Consider the following 21,946-nt stretch of genomic DNA (forward strand, 5'->3'; position numbering starts at 1 on the left):
AAATCACTAGTGGGATTTAAAGGGGTTTGTGGGTGATGGGGAAAGGTTCAATTTCTTGATTCCTACCAGGCAATTCTTTCTACATCTGATGTTTTTGAGCTCTAAAATACCAGTTTAGCATCATCCTACCCCAAAAGTAGCTCCAGGAGCCTCTGGTGTGCTAGGCCAGTTATGAAGGATAATATATGACCCCATTTCATCCCCTCCTCTATAGAGCACAGAGAGGGAGAGGTAACATTGTTTCCTTTCCTTGCACTCCCCCATCTGTCTGTATTGTAATGGGGTATACAGGCCCCCCACTGGCTGGAAAGAGGTTAATGAGAGCCTGTGGGCTCAATAAACCTCCGTCTATTACACCTGTAAGAGATATCAAGCCTGGAGGGAGGAGATAAAAGAGGAAAGCCCAGCTTAGTATCTATTGTGAGTACTGAGATGGGCAACTAGACCAAAGGGGACCCTGAACCCAGGCCACAACTGAATTCTTGGGGGAGGGAGGGAAGAAAGAAAGAAAGAGATTAGAGTGAAGATTAAACGTTGAAAAATCAGGAACCCAGAAGGGGACACCAAGCAGCGAACCCTGGACAGCACTCACTACTCCTTAAAGACATCTAAGGAGTCTGCGTATTGCCCAGAGGAATTCTGCCTGGAGGCAACTGGATGAGACTGGAAATAGACTCCCATAGCCAAAGAGCATCAGAACCTGTCCAGATTCCTTCTCCTGGTGTAATGGATGGCCATCTTGGCCAGCGCCAGGAGGAGGTTGACAAGGAAGTCTCAACTTTCTGGGGCCTCGGCCCAACTTAGTAGCGGCTAACTGGGAGAAGATGCGGATTTCTTGTGCTAGCCCCTTGAAGAGAGGCCAGCTGGGCCCAGCAGAAAACTAGGAACTGCTCGATGCCAGAGTCTCTCTGGGGCAGGTACGCCTCATATACAACCTTTGACTTTGTTTTGTTCCCTGTAACTAATTTACTCTCTTTTTGGTATCTGAGGCCAAGCTGAGGTAGGGAGTAACCTACGGAAGAAGTGGAAGTCTGAGCAGACATATCTTAACAACTTATTGCAGGGTCCCTGAACTGGAACCCACAGGGAAGGATGGGCCTACTTCCCCTACTGACCCTCAGAGGATGGTGGTGTGGAGATTCCTGGAGACAAGGGCTGGAAGGCCAATACAGTGGAGTCACATCATACGTGCATTTAACTTACACAAATTCAACTATACGCGTTTGGCAAAAAAAAAGAAAAATAACAATTTAAATACAGTAGTGCAGGGAATTCCGCCCATCATTCTACTCAATGAGCGTATGCCCTGGAGTGAGCGTTAAATGAGAGACGTGAATCTGCTGTTCCCTCAGTCAGTCTCAGTTCCCGTGAGCCTCTCATAGTGTGAGCATCTCGCCACGCTGAGTGTGATTCTAGTGTTTAAAGATACATATTTTTCGTATAACATGGCCCCTAAATGCAAGCCAACTACTTCATCTGGTGCTCAAGCAAAGAAACAACAATCTGTTCCAAAGCTGGAGGAAAAACTGGCTGTGTTGGACTTATTGAGACATGGTATGTTGGTCTCCAACGTGTCGCGTAAATATGGCCGCAAAGAAACCAGAATCCGTGCCATCAAGATTCGAGAGAGAGAGAAATTCGTCAAGCCATGGCATCAAGTGCTCCAATAACTGCTAAGGTGACGAGCCAGGTATTGATAAGACTGTAGTGAACACTGAAAAGGCATTAAACTTACGATTCATGTCTTCCAGCCGTAAACATGTGCCTATCAATGGCAACACATTGCGAGAAAAGGCTCTTAGCCTCTATGCACTGTTCAAATCTCGTGCTGAAGAGGGACAGCCTTCTGATGAGAAGGAATTCAAAGCCAGCCAAGGTTGGCTTAACGGTTTTAGGAACCGCTTCAACCTCAAAAAGGTGCAGACTACTGGTGAAGCTGCATCTGCCAATGAAGAGGCAGCAAAAGCCTACCCTGAACAATTAAAGAAAATCATAGAAGAAAAGGGCTATCTTCCAGAACAAGATTTTAATGCTGACGAGACTGGGCTTTTCTGGAAAAAAATGCCCAACTGCACTTACACTTCGAAATCAGAAAGACAAGCCCCTGGCTTCAAAGCAGCTAAAGATCGTGTGACTGTGTTGTTTTGTGGCAATGCGGTTGGGCATTTAATAAAGCCAGGCTTGCTCTACAGGGCTGCAAATCCCCGTGCCGTAAAAGGCAAGAACAAAAATCTCCTGCCTGTGTTCTGGCAATCAAATAAAAAGGTTTGGGTGATGGCAGCATTATTTCTGGATTGGTTCCACAAGCGTTTCATTCTGGAGGGCAAGCGGTATCTCGAAGAGAAAGAACTTGACTTTAAAGTGTTGCTGATCATAGACAATGCTCCTGGCCACCCTGAAGCACTCCAGTTTGCGCATGACTACGTTGAAGTCGTCTTTCTCCCCCCTAATACCACCTCCATCCTCCAACCTCTCGACCAATGGGTGATTTGCTGTTTCAAGGTCACGTACACAAGGCTTACGTTCTCACAGATACGTAGCGCTATGAATGTTGATCTCAATCTTAATGTGATGGGAGTGTTGGAAGTCCTTCAACATTGCCGATTGCATCACTTATATTAAACAGGCAATGGATGCAACAGTCAATGCATGTTGGCGAAACTTATGGAAAGAATGTGTGAATGATTTTAAGCGTTTCCCAACCATTGACAAAGAAGTGAAATACATTGTTGAGAGGGCCAGGCAAGTGGGTGGTGATGGTTTCGTCAACATCCTTGAGGAAGAAATTGAAGAATTAATTGAGGGCAGAGAAACATTGACTAGTGAAGAGTTAGAGGAACTGAAAAATTGTCTACAGAAGACGAAGATGATGATGATGAAGACAACGAACAGGAAGAGCCAGCAAGTTGGAATGTTCATAAATTTGCTCAAGTGTTCCAAGCAGTAAAACACTTGAATGATTTAATTTCTGAATATGATCCCTCTATGGAACGAAGCCTCAAAATCATACTTAGTATTACGGATGATTTGAGACCCTATCAAGCAATGTTTGAGTAGCTCAAGAGACAACAGCGACAGTTGCTGATCACCATGTTTTTCAAGAAAAAACAACCAGCAGCAGTTGAGCCTCCGCAATCAACTTCTCGAGCTGAACCACAGCCATCTACTTCGTCTGCGACTCGCTCTCCATCATCTCCATCTCCTGGATCGACATCAAGCCCTGACGACCCCCCAGTAGTTTTGTCAGGAGAAGAGGAAGACTAATCATTGGAGTGTGTACAGCGCCCATCTTCATCATCTCATCGTTCATCATACGGGCACTGTACTAATCATCATCCTCATCATTGCATCACCATTGTCATCATCGTCGTAGACTAGCAAGAATATCCAGGATGAATGGTGAGTGGTTAGGTTTACTGTTTTCCTTTTTTATTCTTTCCTTCTTCCATCTCTCTCTCATGTAATTAAAAATACTGTAAAATTATATTTTGCATATGTACTCTTTATTATATGCTGTAATTACATATATTACTGTACAGGGTTGTATACACAAAACCATGTACAGTATACTGTACTTTATGGGCGATTTAAGGGATTTTCAAGGGTAATTTTGACCATATGCAATTTTCACCTTACATGCTAACTTTCGAACCTAACCCCCATGTAAAATGAGACTCCCTTGCAAATGTGAAGTTGGGCTGAAGACCTGGCATGAAGCTACTGGACTATTGTTGTACTGGAATTGGATTCCCTGAAAGGGGTTGAGACCACAAGTGACCTGGCCAGAGGATTGGCAGGGTACACGTGCTGCACTATAAGATAATGATCTGAATGAAGGACTCTGCTTTAAATAAAACTACACTGGGGATGCTGATCAGCAGCTGGTAAACTCTATTATAGAAACTCATGCTTGGAAGGAGGAAGAGAAGCCAAGATGAAAGGGAACAAAGTTATACACCTAACTTAAAAGCAAGTCTTAAAGTTTCCCATGTAACAAGCTTTCCCCAAAGTTCAATGTACTCACAAAGCCACGTGTGTACTGGTTCAGCCTATCAACTGTCGCTGCTTTGGCTAGCTCTTCTTTAACATAGCTAGGAGGGGATATATCTGGAAGGCCTTGACCAAGATTAACAATTGAGGGGTCTGCAGCCACTTTGGTAAACTCAACCCTAGGGAAAAATATGTGTTAAAAGTTTTACCAAGAAAATTGTCCTGCTCATTTGTCATACTTTAAATGTAAAAGCAATGGGCTGAATCCACAATGGACCAAATTCACAGAAGGCAAATGGCCTCTAGCAAAGGAAAGACCACTAGAGGAGAGGATGGGGCACTGCAAAACTATTGGGAACCCCAAGTGTGGGCAGAAACATCTGGGGAGATGGTGTCTGCAGAGCATATCTCCTGAACAGCCTGTATTGCCAGGACTCATACGGGACTCTGGCTGCAAACAAAAACTGACAACCTCCAACGTACTCCCTGAAGGAAGGCAGCGGTGAAACAATACTGCTGGGGTGAATCCCCCACACACAGAACATACTGGATCTTGCTGAAGCAGGCAGGTTCAGTTACTGGGGTGAATCTAACCTGACAAGTCTAGCAAATATTTAAGCCAGCAAGACTCACAGCATTAGCCAGTCCTCTCACTGAGCTCTGTAAACATTCCTAGTCATACCAGTCTATGGACTGATTCATAGAGTTCGTTAGTTGTTCCATTAAGCCTGCCAAAAGCTAATTATAGAATTTTTAATCTGAAATTTTTTTTTCCTTTTATGTGAGTCTTTCCTTCTGCCCTTCCCTCACCATCCAAATGTTAACCAGATAAAAAATTACAGTTACAGGGTCACAGACACAGTCATCAATAACAGAAATTGCTGTGAGGAGTATGAGGCAGGATGGTCACTGGCGAGAGGGCAGTAAGTGCATTTAAACAATCTGTCCAACCCCTCAGTTAATGTTACAAACTTATGAAATCCCACTAGTTGGCAATGACACACCTGATGCTACTTTGAGACCAATTTAAGCCCTGGATAAAAATATAGTAAAATATATTAGGTTGATTTCTACAGTGACATGTTCAAGATGGTTAAATGAAACCAGTGTAAATTAGCAAAGCTAGGTTGTTCAACAAAACTAATCTATAAATCTGTAGCCCTGTGTTGCCACCATACCTAAGAATTATAGGTGCTGGAACTAGTGGCTTCCATCATATACAGGGTTTACAATGTGGTTCAATAGCTCTCAGCACCCCCAATATACAAATTGTTCTAGCACTCCTGCTAAGAATTACTTTTGTTTTAGATTGGTTCATTCTGCACTTCAGAATTCGAACTTAGTCACAGTTTATGACCTTGTATAGGCTTAATACAGATCTCCACCACATTTGGCCCACTGAATCTATCTTCTAGGTATGTGTGTGGATACAACTCAGCACCAGGGATAACAAGAGTTGTATATCTCTGTGGTACTGGATAATCAATCAGTTTGGAAAAGATAACACACTAGCTGATTTTTAGAATTCTGCATATATTTTAATGTGTCACTTACCATACATTGACATCAAGCCCTTCAATTCGTTTTGTGTTTCTGTGCTTGAAGGCCATTGTCTAAAAGATCAAAATATATAGACAAAGGGATTTTGTTAAAAATTACGAAGTCTTATATTGTTAGACAATTGTAACATTGCATAAGAAACCCAAAGATACCATAACTGAACAAGTTCAATAACATAACATTGCTGATATTAATGAATGATAATAGCTTGAGTTCAGTCTAACTTTAAAATAAACAAAATACTCTACATTATGACTTACCACTACACAAACTCACTGAAGTCAGGGCAGGGATGGCGGTCACGGCAGAACGTAGTGCACAGTATTTGCCAGTGACCTACAAATGGCAAAAAAGGGGTTGAACCCTTTTTAAAAAAAAAAATAAAATAAAAGATTTGAAGGGCTGAGTGACTTTCCTCCCTTTCCGATTTGAAAATCTGTATTTTCTACGCAATTTTCCCAAGAAAAATCTATGGGTGAGTTCAGAACAGGTAGGATTATGACATCAGAGATGCCATGGAAATGAAACATCATTCTGTTCTATACAAGTTCTCATACTATGCTCATCTCCAGAGTATTTGAGCACCATTTAGTACTGCACATCTATTCTGGTGTTTGGTCATCCTCTTTCCCCCAGAGAGAAGTATGTGCATTGAAGCATCTTTTTCTATCAGTTTGTTTTTTTTATTTATTTATAAAAGGGCTGTAGATTAGTCGCAGTTAACTCATGCAATTAACTTAAAAAAATTAATCTCAATTAATTGCACTGTTAAACAATAGGACACCAATTGAAATTTATTAAATATTTTGGATGTTTTTCTACATTTCACATATTTGATTTCAGTTACAACACAGACTACAAAGTGTACAGTGCTCACTTTACATTATTATTTTTACTACAAATATTTGCACTGTAAAAATGATAAACAAAAAGAAACAGTATTTTTCGATTGCACCACAGTACTTGTATGAGGTGAATCTCTTTATCGTGAAAGTGCAACTTACAAATGTAGATTTTTTCTTGTTTCATAATTGCACTCAAAAACAAAACAATGCAATATTTTAGAGCCTACTAGTCCACTCAGTCCTACTTCTCATTCTGTCAATTGTTAAGACAAACAAGTTTACGTTTACAGGAGATAATGCTGCCCACTTCTTATTTACGTCACCAAAAAGTGAGAACAGACATTCTCATGGGACTTTTGTAGCTGGCATTGCAAGGTATCTACCTACCAGATATGCTAAACATTTGTATGCCCCTTCATGCTTCGGCCACCATTCCAGAGGATATGCTACCATCCTGATGACACTCATTAAAAAAAAGAATGTGTTAATTAAATTTGTGACTGAACTCCTTGGGGAAAATTGTATGTCCCTGGCTTTATTTTACTTGCATTCTGTCATCTGTTTAATGTTATAGCAGTCTCGGATGATGACCCAGCACATGTTGTTTGTTTTAAGAACACTTTCACTGCGGATTTGACAAAACGCAACGAAGGTACCAATGTGATATTTCTAAAGATAGCTACAGCACTCGAACCAAGGTTTAAGAATCTGAAGTCCCTTCCAAAATCTGAGAGGAATGAGGTGCAGAGAATGCTTTCAGAAGTCTTAAAAGAGCAAAACTCCAACGCAGAAACTACAGAACCCAAGCCACCAAAAAAGGAAAATCAACCTTCTGCTGGTGGCATTTGACTCAGAGGATGAAAACGAACGTGCATTGATCCACATTGCTTTGGATTGTTATTGAACAGAGCTCATCATCAGCATGGACACACGTCCTCTGGAACGGTGGTTGAAGCATGAAGGACATATCAATCTTTAGCGAATCTGGCATGTAAATATCTTGCGATGCCAGCTACAACAGTGCCATGCGAACACCCGTTCCACTTTCAGGAGACATTGTGAACAAGAAGCTGGCAGCATTATCTTCTGCAAATGTAAACAAACTTGTTTGACTGAGCAATTGGTTGAACAAGAAGTAGGACTGAGTGAACTTGTAGGCTCTGAAGTTTTACATTTTTGTTTTTGTATGCAGTTATTTTTTGTACATAATTCTACATTTGTAAGTTCAACTTTCATGACACATAGATTGTCATACAGTACTTGTATACGGTGAATTGAAAAACACTATTTATTTTGTTTTTTACAGTGCAAATATTTGTAATCAAAAATAAAAATAAAGTTAGTACCATACACTTTGTATTCTGTGTTATAATTGAAATCATTTTATTTGAAAATGTGGAAAACATTCAAAATATTTAAATAAATAAATTCTATTATTAACAGTGCGATTAATTGCAATTACTTTTTTTAATTGCTTGACAGCCCTAATTATATTTTATATAATTATATGTAGCTATTTGTTTGTTAGAGAAGGCACGGTCAAAGAAATGGACCTTGCACTTGGAGCAGTTTGCAATAGTCATTAAGATTCATTGAAATTATTTTTATTCAGACTACTCAAAACTTAACACTTATTTATCTCAAATACTGGGGAGAAAATGTTTTTGTTATAAACACACATGCTCTTGAATTAGGGGTTGAGAAAATTCACATATAATAAACCTCCAAGGAGCCTTCCTATAAAACCAGGGACGACCAGACCCAATATTTGTGGTATCTTTAAAGTTTACAAACACAACAACACACAATGAAAGAGAGAGAAAGCAGGAAAAACTTTTCTGGCCTTCTTCATACAGTCTAACAAAGAATAAAAGCGCAAACCCATTCCCACCACCCCCTCTTTATAGTTCAGACAGTAACTCAACGATAGAACTCAATAACTGCGTTAAGATCATGCCTGTGCAAAGCATGGGATCAGAAATCAGTGAACCAAAACTTTTGTGTCAGAAACTAGGCCTAACTGGTGGACAAAAATATTGAGGGGATGGGCTATTCCACCCATCACTACCTTTCAAGGTCCTTCACAAAAAGTAATTTAGGGCTGTTGAGCAAGCGTCACCATCATGGCTGCCACCCCCACTGTCTCTTGGAACCCATGACCATTTTCATCCTAATCCCTCCTAACCAGGCTGGGCTAGAGAGAGGGAGTTAGATGACATCACCATCTCCAGAATTTTCAGCTAAATCCTGAACACAACCTGGGATGTAAAACTTCACTCCCCGCACCCTCGCTGTGCTCTTTTCCTTATGTACCACATTTATTTTCTTTCCTATCGCTCTCCCCTTTCTCCTTCTGTCTAATATGAGCCTGGCTTAGTCAACCAAGACTGTATATTTTGCAACACTGCTGCGAGCCTGTGACCAGAGAGGCAGCTAAAAGTAATGCCCTAAGCACCCCAATGCTGGAATGAGTTTGTTGAGTCCCAGAATGGCTGATAAGATGGTGTGCCATGCCTGTTTTTTCCAGCAGTGAGGTTTGCAAGTGAAAGTCAACTTCAGAGACAAAAGCTTCATTTTCTTTGCTATTCTTTTCTCTCCCCCTTTGTTTGTGTCTTGTTTTTTCCTCTTAGGAAATGGGATTGGACTTTAACAGTAGCAACAGCAGCTCTAGCCCATCTCAACTAACTTCTTCTCTTTTCACTCAAAATGACAATTACTTCAATCTTTGATACCACCTAAGAGATTGTCAAAAAACACACCTCTCTAGGTAAAGTGAAAGGAACAAGGGATTTTGTAAAACGAAAGCCTGATTCAATAGTTTACATTTCAAATGCTTTAACTGTTTTTCATTCTTTTTCTGTATTATTAATAAAGTCTTAGAAAGATTTTAATGGTGTGTTTGCCATGATACTGTACTAAGGAGGCTGAGGTCTTTGTATGCCAAACCCAAAACCTCGTTTAAAACTGTTTAATGTTGGACAGTATCTGTGTTATATTAACACCTTTGGCCCAGTTATTCCACCTAATTTAATACTAACAGGCCCCAATCCTGCAAACATAAACATGCTTAACATTATTAGTGTGAGTAGCCCCCACTGATTTTTAAGCCCATGTTGCAAGTTAAGCCCATGTTGCAAGTGTTCGCAGGATAGGGGTCTATGATGTCAAATCACTTCTTTCACTATAATTTTACTGCACAGGCCAGATTCTAATCTCAGACACATGGCACAAATTTCAACGAAGTTTAGCATAGTACAGTCCCATTTATCCCAATAAGACATCAAATCAGTTTTGTAGAACTTGGCGTGTGAATGTGCGACTGTTGACAAGGGACATATCCAAATTGCGGTTAAAAGGGAGTTCTGGTTAGATATGGTCCATTACTCTGGTATACGCAAGTGTCTAAAAGAGTACTCAACCTCTGCACTGATGAGCATAATGCAGACTGAGATTAGTGTGTGGCTATAATACACTCCCCAATAATATGAATATTTTATCGTGCCCTTTTCAAATAAGCACTTCTGGCAGCGTCCCTGTCTTCACATGCTAGTCTTTTTTTCTTTTTTTACTAGGTAGAACTGAGAAGTCTAGTGCTGAATCTCTCTAGTTAAGAATCAGAATTCTGTGTGGTCCAGTGGGCAGATCATTGTATTGACCAACTCTTAAGACCACTTCAATTAGCTACCACAACAGGCTGATCAATAGCAGGATTGTTATGACTGAATCATAGTAAGCTTAAATGGTACTAAATCTCTCTCTCCTGGCTGAAAACTTACTGAGAACTAAAAGACTCAGCCTTCATATCACAGAACATTATATGTTCAATTGTTAAAAATTAGAGCTTTCTCTCCCTATGTACCTTGATCTTAGTTTTGATTCTGATGTCATAAAATGGAACTGCTGACCTTGTATTGGCTATCAAGACCCTCAGCTCGGTTTTGGGTTCTAGCTCTGCTTACTTCAACTTTTAAAGGCCAAGCAATTAACTGAAATTATTAAAATGAAGTATGATTAAGAAAATAGAGCTTTCTTCCAGGGAGAAGAAAAAAACACTGCTGAACTGTGTCCAGATGCTAGTGAGAATGCTGAGAATTTCCCTATTTTATATCATATGCCACTCTTTCAATTACATGATTGGTTCTACCATCCTTCAAGCCAAGGAATGGAAGTGATTTATTTAAGATGAAGTGCTAGCAGAATCTTGATCAGTGTTAAACAACATGAAGTATCCCCCCTTCAAGATCTAAATTCATGACTTCCAAGCACGTCCAGCCCCTATTAGCAATGGTTGTTATAGAAAGGAGATGAATAAGAGGGGACATGACAGACAAAGTGCTATTTACCTTTTCTTATAACAGAAGTACAAGGAGACATCCAATGAAAGTGAAAGTTTAATACTGATAAAAAGAAGTACTTTTACACAATGCATAATTAACCTGTGGAATTCAATGCCATGAACTATTATTGAAGCCAAGAACTTAACAGGATTCAAAAAAAGGATTAGACATCTGTATGGACAATGACAACACCTACGCCATTATTAGATAAGATATAAAACACAATGTAAATAAAATATCCTGCTCTAGGGCATAAGCCAACTTGGCTTGGAGTTTAGGAAACTTCCCCCAAGGGGAATTTATTCTATAACTGTACACTATGGGGGTCTTGCACCTATTTCTGAAGTATCTAGTGATGGCCACTGTCTGAGACCAGGATGCTGGATTGATCCAGTAATGTACTTACTATGTTCCATTACACTGTCCCTAGGATCTCCTCCATTATGGTGAAAAACTGCACCTTCTTTTGACAAAGTTAGATATAAAATGACGCCACATGATTTCATAAGCAACTTCAGTGAGACTTCAAGAATTATATACAATAAACTTAATCAAGTGTTGCTCTCTCTCAAGTACCTGTATAGCTAGCTCCTATTGGCACAGTATCTACTATCCTATTGGCATATTATCCCCTGCAACACCCCTGTGAGAAATACTATAATCCCCATTTTATAGATGGGAAATGGAGGCCCAGATTCACAACAGGATTTAGGCATTGCAACACTAAACATTGCAACACCTAAGTTTTAGGCACCTACAAAAATCACTAGAACAACAATGGGATCCACAAAGCCTGGGTTAGGCATCTAGGGTCCCTATACAATCAATGGGAAGAGATATGTACCTTAGAATGTAATCGACAAATGCCAGCATGCTAGATGGGAAGCACGTTAGCTAGCCAATGGGAGATGCCTATGAAAGATGTGTGTTTTAAGCCTCACACCTATCAAAAAGTTAGGCGCTTAAGTGCAGGCTGCAAGGAAGTACCTATCTCTGCTTGCAATCCACAGCTGGGAACCTCCCTCCTGAAGTTAGGTGGCTTAGGTGTCTAGGCACCTCTTGTACAAAATGCCAGAGGAGAAAGTTATTGTGGTGGGAGACCTAGGTTCAATTCCCCGCTCCACATGAGGGGGAAAGAGGATCTGAACAGAGGTCTTCTACCTCTAAGAAGAGTACACTAACCACTAGGGTAGACGATATTCAAATGAGGAGTGTTCTCAGTCTCTCTTGTGGAAGGTGTTCCACGTTGGAAAGACTGAGATACCCATGGTACAATAGCCTAGTGATTAGACAACTCACCTGAGAAGCGGGAAATCCCAGTTCATATCCTCTCTCCCCATCAGGCAAATGGGAGACCTGAACCTGGGATCCCTGCATTCCATATAAGTGCTCTAACCACCACGAGGGAGGCATCACCATCACCTCTTTAATTTTGAATGGGGCCCAGTCTGGTAGGCATAATCTGAGTATGCCTATTGGACTGGGGCTGGTTGGCAAATGTCTACCATCCCCTGGTTTGTGGATTGTACTAGGGCTTAAGTAGGAGATGGGCATCCAGACACCTAGAGTGAGGCAGCAGTGCACATGGTCAGAAACATGGGTGCATAGGGAACTTCTCCAGAGAAAAATTTAGGAACTAAGTGAGTTTAGACAACTACAGGGTTAGGTGAGAACTGCCGTGGTCTAAAACTGTGAGTTAAGCACTTAAGGTCTCTTTATGGATCTGGGCCAGAGAGACTGACTTACCCAAAGTCACACACAAAATGTATGGCAGGGGTTGGCAACCTTTCAGAAGTGGTGTGCCAAGTCTTCATTTATTCACTCTGATTTAAGGTTTTGCATGCCAGTAATACATTTTAACCTTTTTAGAAGGTCTCTTTCTATAAGTCTATAATATATAACTAACACTACTGTTGTATGTAAAGTAAATAGTTTTTAAATGTTTAAGAAGTTTCATTTAAAATTAAATTAAAATGCAGAGCCCCTGGAACAATGGTCAGGACCCAGGCGTGTGAGTGCCACTGAAAATCAGCTCGCGTGCCATAGGTTACCTACCCCTGAACTATGGTAAAGCAGGGAACAGAACCCATCTCCTGAGTCCCAGGTTAATGCCCTAACCATAGGACCATCCTTCCTCTCCAGTGTCCACTAACATTGCCTTAAAGCAGTGGTTCCCAATACAGTGCCTGCGGGTACCATGGCGACCACCAGGGCATCTATGTGCGCCCACGTACTGGCCGGCGGACAAGCATCCGCTGAAATGTCGCCAAAAAGCGGTGTCATCAAGAGGTGTCACCGCCAAAATGCCGCCAAAAAGCGGCGTCACCAAGAGACGTCACCGCCAAAATGCCGCTGATTTTCAGCGGCGACACCTCTTGACCTTGCCGCTTCTTGGCGGCATTTCGGCGGATGCTCGTCTGCCAGCCACGGTCCTCAGTGGCTCGTCGTCCAGCGCCTGCCACCCGGAAAAGGTTGGAAACCACTGACTTAAAGAATGCAACAGATATGTACAACAATAATCATGCTAGTAAGGTTTAACATTTGATTGATTTGAATAATAATTTATTGCAGTTTTCATATTAAATGTCTGGGATTAAGGCAACAAAAAATAGAGAAAACATAATGCTTTGTGGACTTCCTCACAGAACATGGATGAATCTTAAACTGCCTGGCAAAAATTTCATTTTTATCATCGGTTCAGTGAACTAAACCAAGTAGACATCCAATCCAATATATACTTACCGGCAGTGTTACAAAATGAGTGCATCTCTAAAATAAATATAGCGTGACATACATATACTGTAATCTACGAACTGATGGAATACATACTGCAGAGGTCGAAAATCTGAAGAATCTTACAGGATAAACTGTCTTCAGTAGCTGTGTCCTAATGCCAAGGCAGCAGAGGCTTTGCTGAGCAAAAAACATGCCTGCACAATAATTTATAAGATTTAAAAAAAAAAAAAAAAAAAAGGTAAGCCGTTATCTAGTACTTACAGATGCAAGACCAGAAATGTGCATTTCCTACACAAAGTTAAGCAATTTTAGAGCCTGAGATTTTTCTTCTTCTCCCAACCCTACCCACACCCACCCCAGTAGCTTATTTCCTTACCAGACCTAAATATAGGAGTGATGCTTTTTAAACAGTGAATTTGCAAGACATTTTTATCATCATGTAAAAGGAAGTTTGAATCTATTTGACAGAACTGAATTAAATAACGGTCTCTTCACCAAGAGATGGATGAAAATAAAACAAAAACAAAAACCTAAACCCAAAGTCTATACAGCTAGGGGATTGATAATGGGATATGGAAACTTGTTTCTAGTCCACTACTTCAAATCCAGCCAGGTCAGGAGCAACTAAAAATTACCATCATCTGATGGCTCTTCATTAGCATATTTGAAACAAGTTAGTGGTTGCAGATGGATTTTTTATGAACAAGTGTTCACATAGCAAACAAACAAAAAAAATTGCTATCACAGTTGGTAGTGCACATCTGAGAAATGCTATTAAGGCAACTGATTTTAAAGTACTAAGAATCCATCTTTGAAAAAATCAGTCCCCTTTAAGGTGTCTCAAATTTGGTAAGCCAAAATTGAGACACCTAAAAAAAAAAATCAGTAGTCAATGTGGAAATCAAGACCTATGCATTATTTTGTTCTTTTTATATAAAAGTAACTATCAAGTTTAAACCGGTTTGGCAAACATCAAATTTATCAGAGCAGAAAATAATATACCTACAGAAGACATTTTGCAGACAGTAACAGCCTATTCACTGACCTGAAAAAATGAGCCCAGTAAATCACGACCACAAAAAAGAAGGAACAAAAGCTAGTACTACAGGACAGCCACTTTTAGAATGTGTATTTAAGTAAACGTATTGGATGACAATGTCAAAATGGTTGTTTTTCTCTAATAAGTTCCAATGTAACCTAACTGACCTACTTCAGAACTGTAACATCACAGCAATGTAATTATTAACTTTGTACAGCAAAACTCAATGATTAGAGAATAGGAAAACTACAGACTGTATATCCAATGGGAAATGGGGAGAGATGTTAAAGGGAATCTGAGAAATAAATTTATTTATTTATTTTTAAAAAAAAGACGAGAGAGAGAGGTAGGCTGCCCATATGTACCTAAATGAGAAAGATTTAGTGGATTATAAATGCAATGGAAACAATGCAAATAAAACTAAAAGGGTCTGATTTAACCTAGAAGAGCACAGAACGTCAGCATTGAGGAGGACAGATCCTCTGTCAAAGACGAATGACTGTACCTTGTCCTTAAAGTGTGGTTCATACCAAAAAATTATTCTTTTTTTTAAAGCATCTTGAACTTTCATATGTATTGTTTCAATGACTCCATATCAAATGTGTCCAGTTAAAAATATACTGATTCCCAGGCACCACTATATGCCAGAACTACAAATTTTATCACAGTCCTGAGAGTCAAAATAGGTTCTTTCCATCTCGTGCAGCCATCACCAGTAATACGGGTTCTGTAGGCCAAATTAGACCCTCACTGACATCTGGGCAGTCTTACTACCTTCAAAAATTTGCACAGGTGTAGCTGATTGGAACTCAGTAAACAATTCTGTTGATGATACACAAATAGAAATAGTATCTAGTAGCCTCATCAGCTACTTTTGACACTAAAGTCAGCAGATATGACTGAATATAGAAAAGGAACAGGTCTGCCAAGTTTGATTTGTATCTACTTTTACAGACATTTTTTTAGAATAGCACTTAGTCCATGTGATATGATCATTTATAGTAACTGTGAAATCAGCCCAGGTTTTGAAGGTCCCTCTGTATATTTAATATATTTTATAAATATATTAGTATAAACCACATGGATAACATAGATTTTATAAGATTACACACTAGCACTATTTTTCCAATTGCTAGGCATAGACAGCCTTCCTCTAGTTCTCATGCAGCACTGCATCAAACATTTTCAGCAGTTATTCCGCATTGAAGCATGCCTGCTTTGCACTGCTGTTGCTGAGTTAATAGGAACAGAAGAAGAAGATGAGACCAGAACAAAAGTATAAACAAGGACTGAAATCTTGCAAATCCTTATCCACACGAATAAGTTTTCCCATGAGTGAAGTTACTCGTGAATGTAAGTGATATTACAACAGGGTCAAAATGTTGTACACCAAAAAAGAAAGTATAATAAGCACCACAATGGACAAGCAAGCTGAAATCTGAGCACAGCAAGAGGTAGCATGCATTATGCTGTAGTAGAGAGCAGCAGTCCTGGACCCCTGCCGATGTTTGACTGCTATCAATAAGAACATCTGGAATTAAAAATTGGGAGACCTTTGTTATCACCATTAAAATACACTGAATTGTGAAAGTTTTATGAAGGGCACAGTGGGGGGAAAGCATCAATATTTTGTTGAACAATATCAAGAGAGAAAGCCCAGAGTCTCAGCATGCAATAACTACCAAACTAGAGTTGTTAGATAGCCTCTGTTGGTGCCACATTTTGGTTTATTTGTTCAGATTTAAAGGGGACCATTATTTAGATTGTGCAAGTGTGTTCAGTTTTGTGCCCATGAGAAATATTGTCTTCTCCCTCTTGTAACACAGATTAACTTCTTCCAAACAGAGTCAGGAGCAAAGCAAAGGCAACATGACCTGCTATGTGTTTGCCTCCACATAAACCTGCAGCCTTAGATTTGTGTTGTACAGGACAGACTAATACCTTAAAAATAACATTTAAATATCCCCCTTGATCCTGTAGAATGTGAGTTCAGTTCTGGGCTCTGTCACTTTAAATAGTTTGTCAATTAATTTGCTCTGAGTGGGTGATGAAACATTTTATAAAGCCCCAGAATAAACCTTTATTTGACAGGATACTGGGCTTGATGGACCTTAGGTCTGACCCATTATGGCCATTCTTATGTTCCTATGTTATGTTCTTGCTCATGAAAATGCATAGCTTCTTCCAGCTCAAGAACATTAAACTCTATTATTGCAGTGTACGACAATTCTAGCGGTGTTTTCAATCATAGCTGGTCTTTTATGGGGAAGGGGATGAGGTGTTAAATTATTGTCTCTTAAATTTGTTGTTCTCTCTTTTTGCACTAGGCCCTAGAGCGAAGCTACCTGGAAGAGAAAAGAACTAGTGGCTTTTCTTACTGTCTCCTCTTATTGGCAATCTCTAGTGCTGCCCTCTGGTCCTCCTGCTCCCCTATCGATCAAGTAAACTGCCTCTGGTCTTGGTCTCATGCGGCTCCTCAGTTCTCTGCTCAGCATCTGTATCCCACTGCCTGGTACACAGCTGAATACCCTTCCTCTCTGACCAAGATCAGATCCCAACCACCCCTACTCTGCACCACCTATCCACAACCTGCTCTCCAGCACCTGACTCCTCCTGGCAAAGTAACCCAGTATCAGACCTAACATCTTCACTACCGTTCTACCTCCTGACCAAACAGGATCTTCAAGGTAGTTCATGTACGGGTCTGTAACCGGGACACGAAGCTATCTAGTGGGAAAAGATAAGAAGTTAGATCAAAATAAAATTTACTTGTGTGAGGGAGAGAATTTGTTTTATTCTTTTTAATAAAAGACCAAAAGCAACACTTCACTTTCCAGCAATCTGTCAATTTTTGTAACAATTCTAATTCCCTTTAAAGTTCATTGTTCTTGAGCTTGAAGAAACTCTCCTGGGCCTTGATCTCACAGGGTTAAGCCTGCATATAGTTTTATATACTGTGAGTAGCCCAATTTCCTTGTGTGCTTTGGTGAGGAAGATGATACTCAAAAATACTAAAAACACTTCAGTCCTCAAATAATGTATATTTACATTTTCTGTTGGACTTGCAAAAATAGGAGCTTGTCAACATCTCAAACCAGCTCTCTCTCCTGTTTTCAAGTGCTTCAAGGGCCAAACCTCAGATGTATGCCTTCATATGCGGCCGCTATGTCTGGGGCATAGAGGCTTAGGGCAAGGAAAGGGTCCTCTCTGACTGAGTTCACTCCAAGGTTTTACTTATACCCTTTATAAAATACAAGATAGGTCAACCCAAGAGATTATCCATTGTCCAATTATTGCTACAGTTAACATTAGGGGAATATGGTCAGAAAAGGCAGGTCGGCCATTCTCTGAAAGGACACACAAGTCTTTGATGTGCATGAAAACCCATTTTTATGTTGTCATTCTGGGCAAGATTCATCATTTTTGTTTCCGTGTTAGATTCATATTGCATGAGAAGAGAACATAAAAAAAATGTACTATATGGCAGGGAGCTGAGTTGTAATTTTAATTTCCACTCTATCTTTAGTATTTAGCAGATTATATTTATTGTCATGCTTTCACTTATAACTGCCTAATCACTTCTGATTATTTTCATCCTGAAGCATGTAACATTTGCAGCACAGAAATGGAAGGCCCTGTGGCCCCAATCCTGCAATCTGATTGGCATGGGCTAACCCCCTTAAATTCATATAGAACTTCATTGACCACAATGGGCTACACATGGGTGTAACCTTGCAGTTACTCTCAACAGAAAAAAAATATTTCTATGATTTAGCAGAGTAACATGAAGAATTGCAGAAATGCTTTCACAGTGAAATAGAGGCCATATCACTGAGACAACACCTGCCTTAGGGTATGTTTACACTACAAGCTTTGCAGCAGCAATGTGAATACACTGCTGTAACAGTAGCTTTGATGCTTACTAGAGTGATGGAAGCAGTTATTCCATTGCTGAGTAAGGCCATATCTACACTAGCGAGCTTGCAGCAACTTACCAATGCAGCTGCACTGCTGTAAGATTGCTCATACACAGTAGTACTGGAATAATTTGTATAGTGGGGGGTGGTGACAGCCATTGAACCAAACTGTAAACCCTGTATATAATGGAAACCACTTCAAGCCAGGGGGTGCTGTAGCACCCCTCACAGCCCTAGTTCCAGCACCTATGCTCATGTAGTTGCTCTATGCCGACAGGTCAACATAATAAAATCACCTCCATGAGCTATCAGTGGGAGCTCTCCCATCAACATAGCACTGTGCACACTACCACTTATGCTGGTGAAACTTCTTGTTGGGGGGTTTCCACACCCCTAGTGACAAAAATTTTGCCGAGATAAGAGGTAGTGTAGACGTGGCCTAAATCCACCTCCTGGTAGCTAGATTGATGGAAGAATTCTTCCATAGACCTAGCTGCCTTTACAGCAGAGGTCAGGTTGACCTAACTATGTTACAAAGGGTGTTACATTTTTCACAGCCCCATTCAACGTACAGCCTAAGTTGTAGATCCAGTCTGAGTCAGCTACAATGCCAGTACCTCCATTTCAGTTTTGTTGGGATGCCCACAAGCCATCAGCCACTCTATAAATCACACATTTCTTTAGTTAGGATTGTGAGACACAGTTAGATTTGCAGCCTGATTTTGAGCCTCCACATAATTTGGGATTTAGAGATCATTACAGAGATAGAGGTAAAATCTAGAACCAGCTTTAGAGTCTGCTCCCCATTCTCTGAAGTTTAGGAAGTAAAAGACAGCGAGAAATGTCCCCCAAACAAGCCTAGGGGCTCTCTGGAGCCCCCTACACACACACACTCTCTCTCTCTCTCCTCTGTAGCCTGGAAGCTCTCTGCTGCCCCACGTAGTCCCTACACCCCCTGCCCCCCGCGTAGCCTGGGAGCTCTCTGCAGCCCCACCTCCCCTGTAAGCTGAGGGCTCTCTGCTACCCCCGTGCACCCCGTCCCCTGTAGGCTCTCAGCTGAGCCCCCCGCCAGCCCTCGGAAGTCTGGGGGTTCTCTGTAAGTTTCCCCTCGCGGGCGCAGCCCCCTACCTACCAGTGGCGGTTCCTCCGCCCTGCGCAGGCCGCAGGAGCCCGGGAAATGGCTGGAAGGGAGCGAGGCGCGGGCGGCAGGCCTAGGCCAGCTGTCCCTTTACCCCGGGTCCACGCGCGGCCTCTCCCAGGCGTCGCGCCTGCGGCGGTCCAGGCAGCCCGAACAGGGGACACGCAACTCACCGTTTCCGCTTCGCCCGGCCCCGGCGCTTCCCACCTGAGAGGGGCGGGGATAGGGAGAGAGTTCAGGCCAGGGCCTTCTTCCCCAGGCTCCAGGCGACTGTCTCTGCCCGGGCCTTCCCTTCACCTTTGTACCCGTCCCTGCCCCCAAGACCCACCCAGCAGAGAAAGCCGCGCCGCACGGCTGGTGCCGGGCGCCCCTTCCCCCATCCATTGGGTGCCCCCCTTAGATCAGTGGGTTTCAACCCTTTTTCTGGTGGGACCTAGTTGAGGAAACTGTTGATGCTGTGACCAACGGAAGGTTTGTGTGTGGAGCAGCTCAGGGCGGGGCAGAGGGCTGGGTAGGGAGCAGGCTTTGGTAATGGCTGGATGAGGTTTGGGTGCAGGAAAGAGCTCTAGGTTTGGAGGCTCAGGGCTGGGGCATGGGGTGTGTTGCAGGAAGAGGTCATGGGCTCCGGCTGGGGTCAGGCTTGGGGTAGGGCTGGGGATGAGGGGTTTGGGGTACAGAAGGGCTGTGGTTTCTTGGGGGGGGGGTCGGGGCAGGGAATTGGCGCACAGGTTTCTTCCGGCGGCTCCCATTCAGGCGGCGCAGTCAGGAATGGAGAGGCAGGCTTCTGCCTGTCCTGGCATCACAGACTTTGTTGCTGCGGCCCAGAAGTCAACCACTGCAGTCGGCTCCTAAGCAGAGGCACGCACAGCCCGTGTGGCTCTCACTTGACGCACGGCCTCCCCCGCAGCTTCCCAGTGCGCAGCTGATGCTCGAGTGGGGACTGCATGCCGGAGCCTGTGCCACCCCCGTTTGGAGCTGGACCTGTGCATTCCAGGGGAGAGCAGCATGGTACAGGTGTGAATCTGCCTTAGCTGCGCAACACGACAAGACTTTTAACAGCCGTCAGTGGGCGACAGAGCCGCCTGGGACCCAGTGCCTTCCGTCCGTGACCAATTCTGGTATCTGACCCATTGGTTTTGAAAATCTCTACTGCAATTAGAGCAACCATGCATTACCCCCCCCCACCCAACAGAGCAGAGCCCACTCATCTCCCCTACAACAGGTGTCATGCCCCCACCCCGCTACAGTTGGGATTAATCCTTCCATCCCAACATAGAACAAGCAGGGTATGTAGCCACCTGTCCAGATTTCCCAGGATCAGTTTGTGTGTGTGATTAATATTTTCTTAATGTTCATAAAGAATTATTAAAAAATACAAAATGGTAAACAATGTACAGATTGTGTGTGGTACCAAATACCATACAAGTCACAGGATAGCACGGCGTTGTAAATGTAAGGGTCATAAGAACATAAGAACGGCTGTCCCAGTCAGACCAAAGGTCCATCTAGCCCAGTATCTGTCTACTGATAGTGGCCAATGCCAGGTGCCCCAGAGGGAGTGAAGCTAACAGGCAATGATCAAGTGATCTCTCTCCTGCCATCCATCTCAATCCTCTGATGAACAGAGGCTAGGGACACCATTCTTTACCCATCCTGGCTAATAGCCATTTGGGTCCTGACCCAAAAAGGAGTTGCAGGGGTCACAAGATTATTGTAGCGGGGGTTACGGTACTGCAACCCTTACTTTTTCACTGCTGCTGTTGGTGGTGCTGCCTTCAGAGATGGGCGGCCGGAGAGCGGCACAGAGGTAAGGATGGCAAGGTATGGTATTGTCACCCTTACTTCTGCACTGATGCCTGCAGAGCGGGGCCCTCAGTTAGCAGCCGCCACTCTCTGGCCACCAGCTCTGAAGGCAGCTGTGCAGAATTAAGGGTGGCATGGCATGGTATTTCCAGCCTTACTTCTGTGCTGCTACTGGCAGGGCGCTGCCTTCAAAGCTGGGCACCCAGCCAACAGCCATCGCCCTCGGGCTGCCCAGTTCTGAAGGCAGCGGAGAAGTAAGAGTGGCAATAATGCAACACCCCCTAAAATAACCTTGTGACCCCTCTGAAACTCCCTTTTGAGCCAGGTATCAGAGGGGTAGCCGTGTTAGTCTGGATCTGTAAAAGCAGCAAAGAATCCTGTGGCACTTTGTAGACTAACAGAAGTTTTGGAGCATGAGCTTTCGTGGGTGAATACCCACTTTGTAAGATGCATGTAGTGGAAATTTCCAGGGGCAGGTATATATCTGCAAGCAAGCTAGAGATAATGAGGTTAGTTCAATCAGGGAGGATGAGGCCCTGTTCTAGCAGTTGAGGTGTGAAAACCAAGGGAGGAGAAACTGG

General features: G+C 42.4%; 1 protein-coding gene across 6 annotated transcripts in view; it reads right to left on the reverse strand.

Moving 5' to 3' along the window:
• Positions 1 to 19,843, reverse strand: part of KYAT3 (kynurenine aminotransferase 3) — a 35,097-nt gene extending 15,254 nt beyond the window's left edge. For 2 of the 6 annotated variants that reach the window (XM_075067780.1, XM_032770071.2), the window contains exons 1-4: positions 19,736 to 19,843; positions 13,562 to 13,662; positions 5,545 to 5,603; positions 4,025 to 4,169 (exon numbers count right to left, since the gene is read on the reverse strand). In XM_075067780.1, coding sequence (XP_074923881.1) covers positions 4,025 to 4,169; positions 5,545 to 5,603; positions 13,562 to 13,660 — 303 coding nt within the window. In that variant the 5' untranslated portion in view covers positions 13,661 to 13,662; positions 19,736 to 19,843. Of the gene's footprint in view, positions 1 to 4,024; positions 4,170 to 5,544; positions 5,604 to 5,810; positions 5,915 to 13,561; positions 13,663 to 19,556 lie in introns of those variants that run through there. The other 4 variants (XM_032770072.2, XM_032770073.2, XM_032770074.2 and 1 more) reach the window with 4 other exon arrangements.
• Positions 19,844 to 21,946: the final 2,103 nt, after the last annotated feature.

Source organism: Chelonoidis abingdonii, chromosome 7, assembly GCF_003597395.2.
Source record: "Chelonoidis abingdonii isolate Lonesome George chromosome 7, CheloAbing_2.0, whole genome shotgun sequence".
NCBI lineage: Eukaryota > Metazoa > Chordata > Testudines > Testudinidae > Chelonoidis > Chelonoidis abingdonii.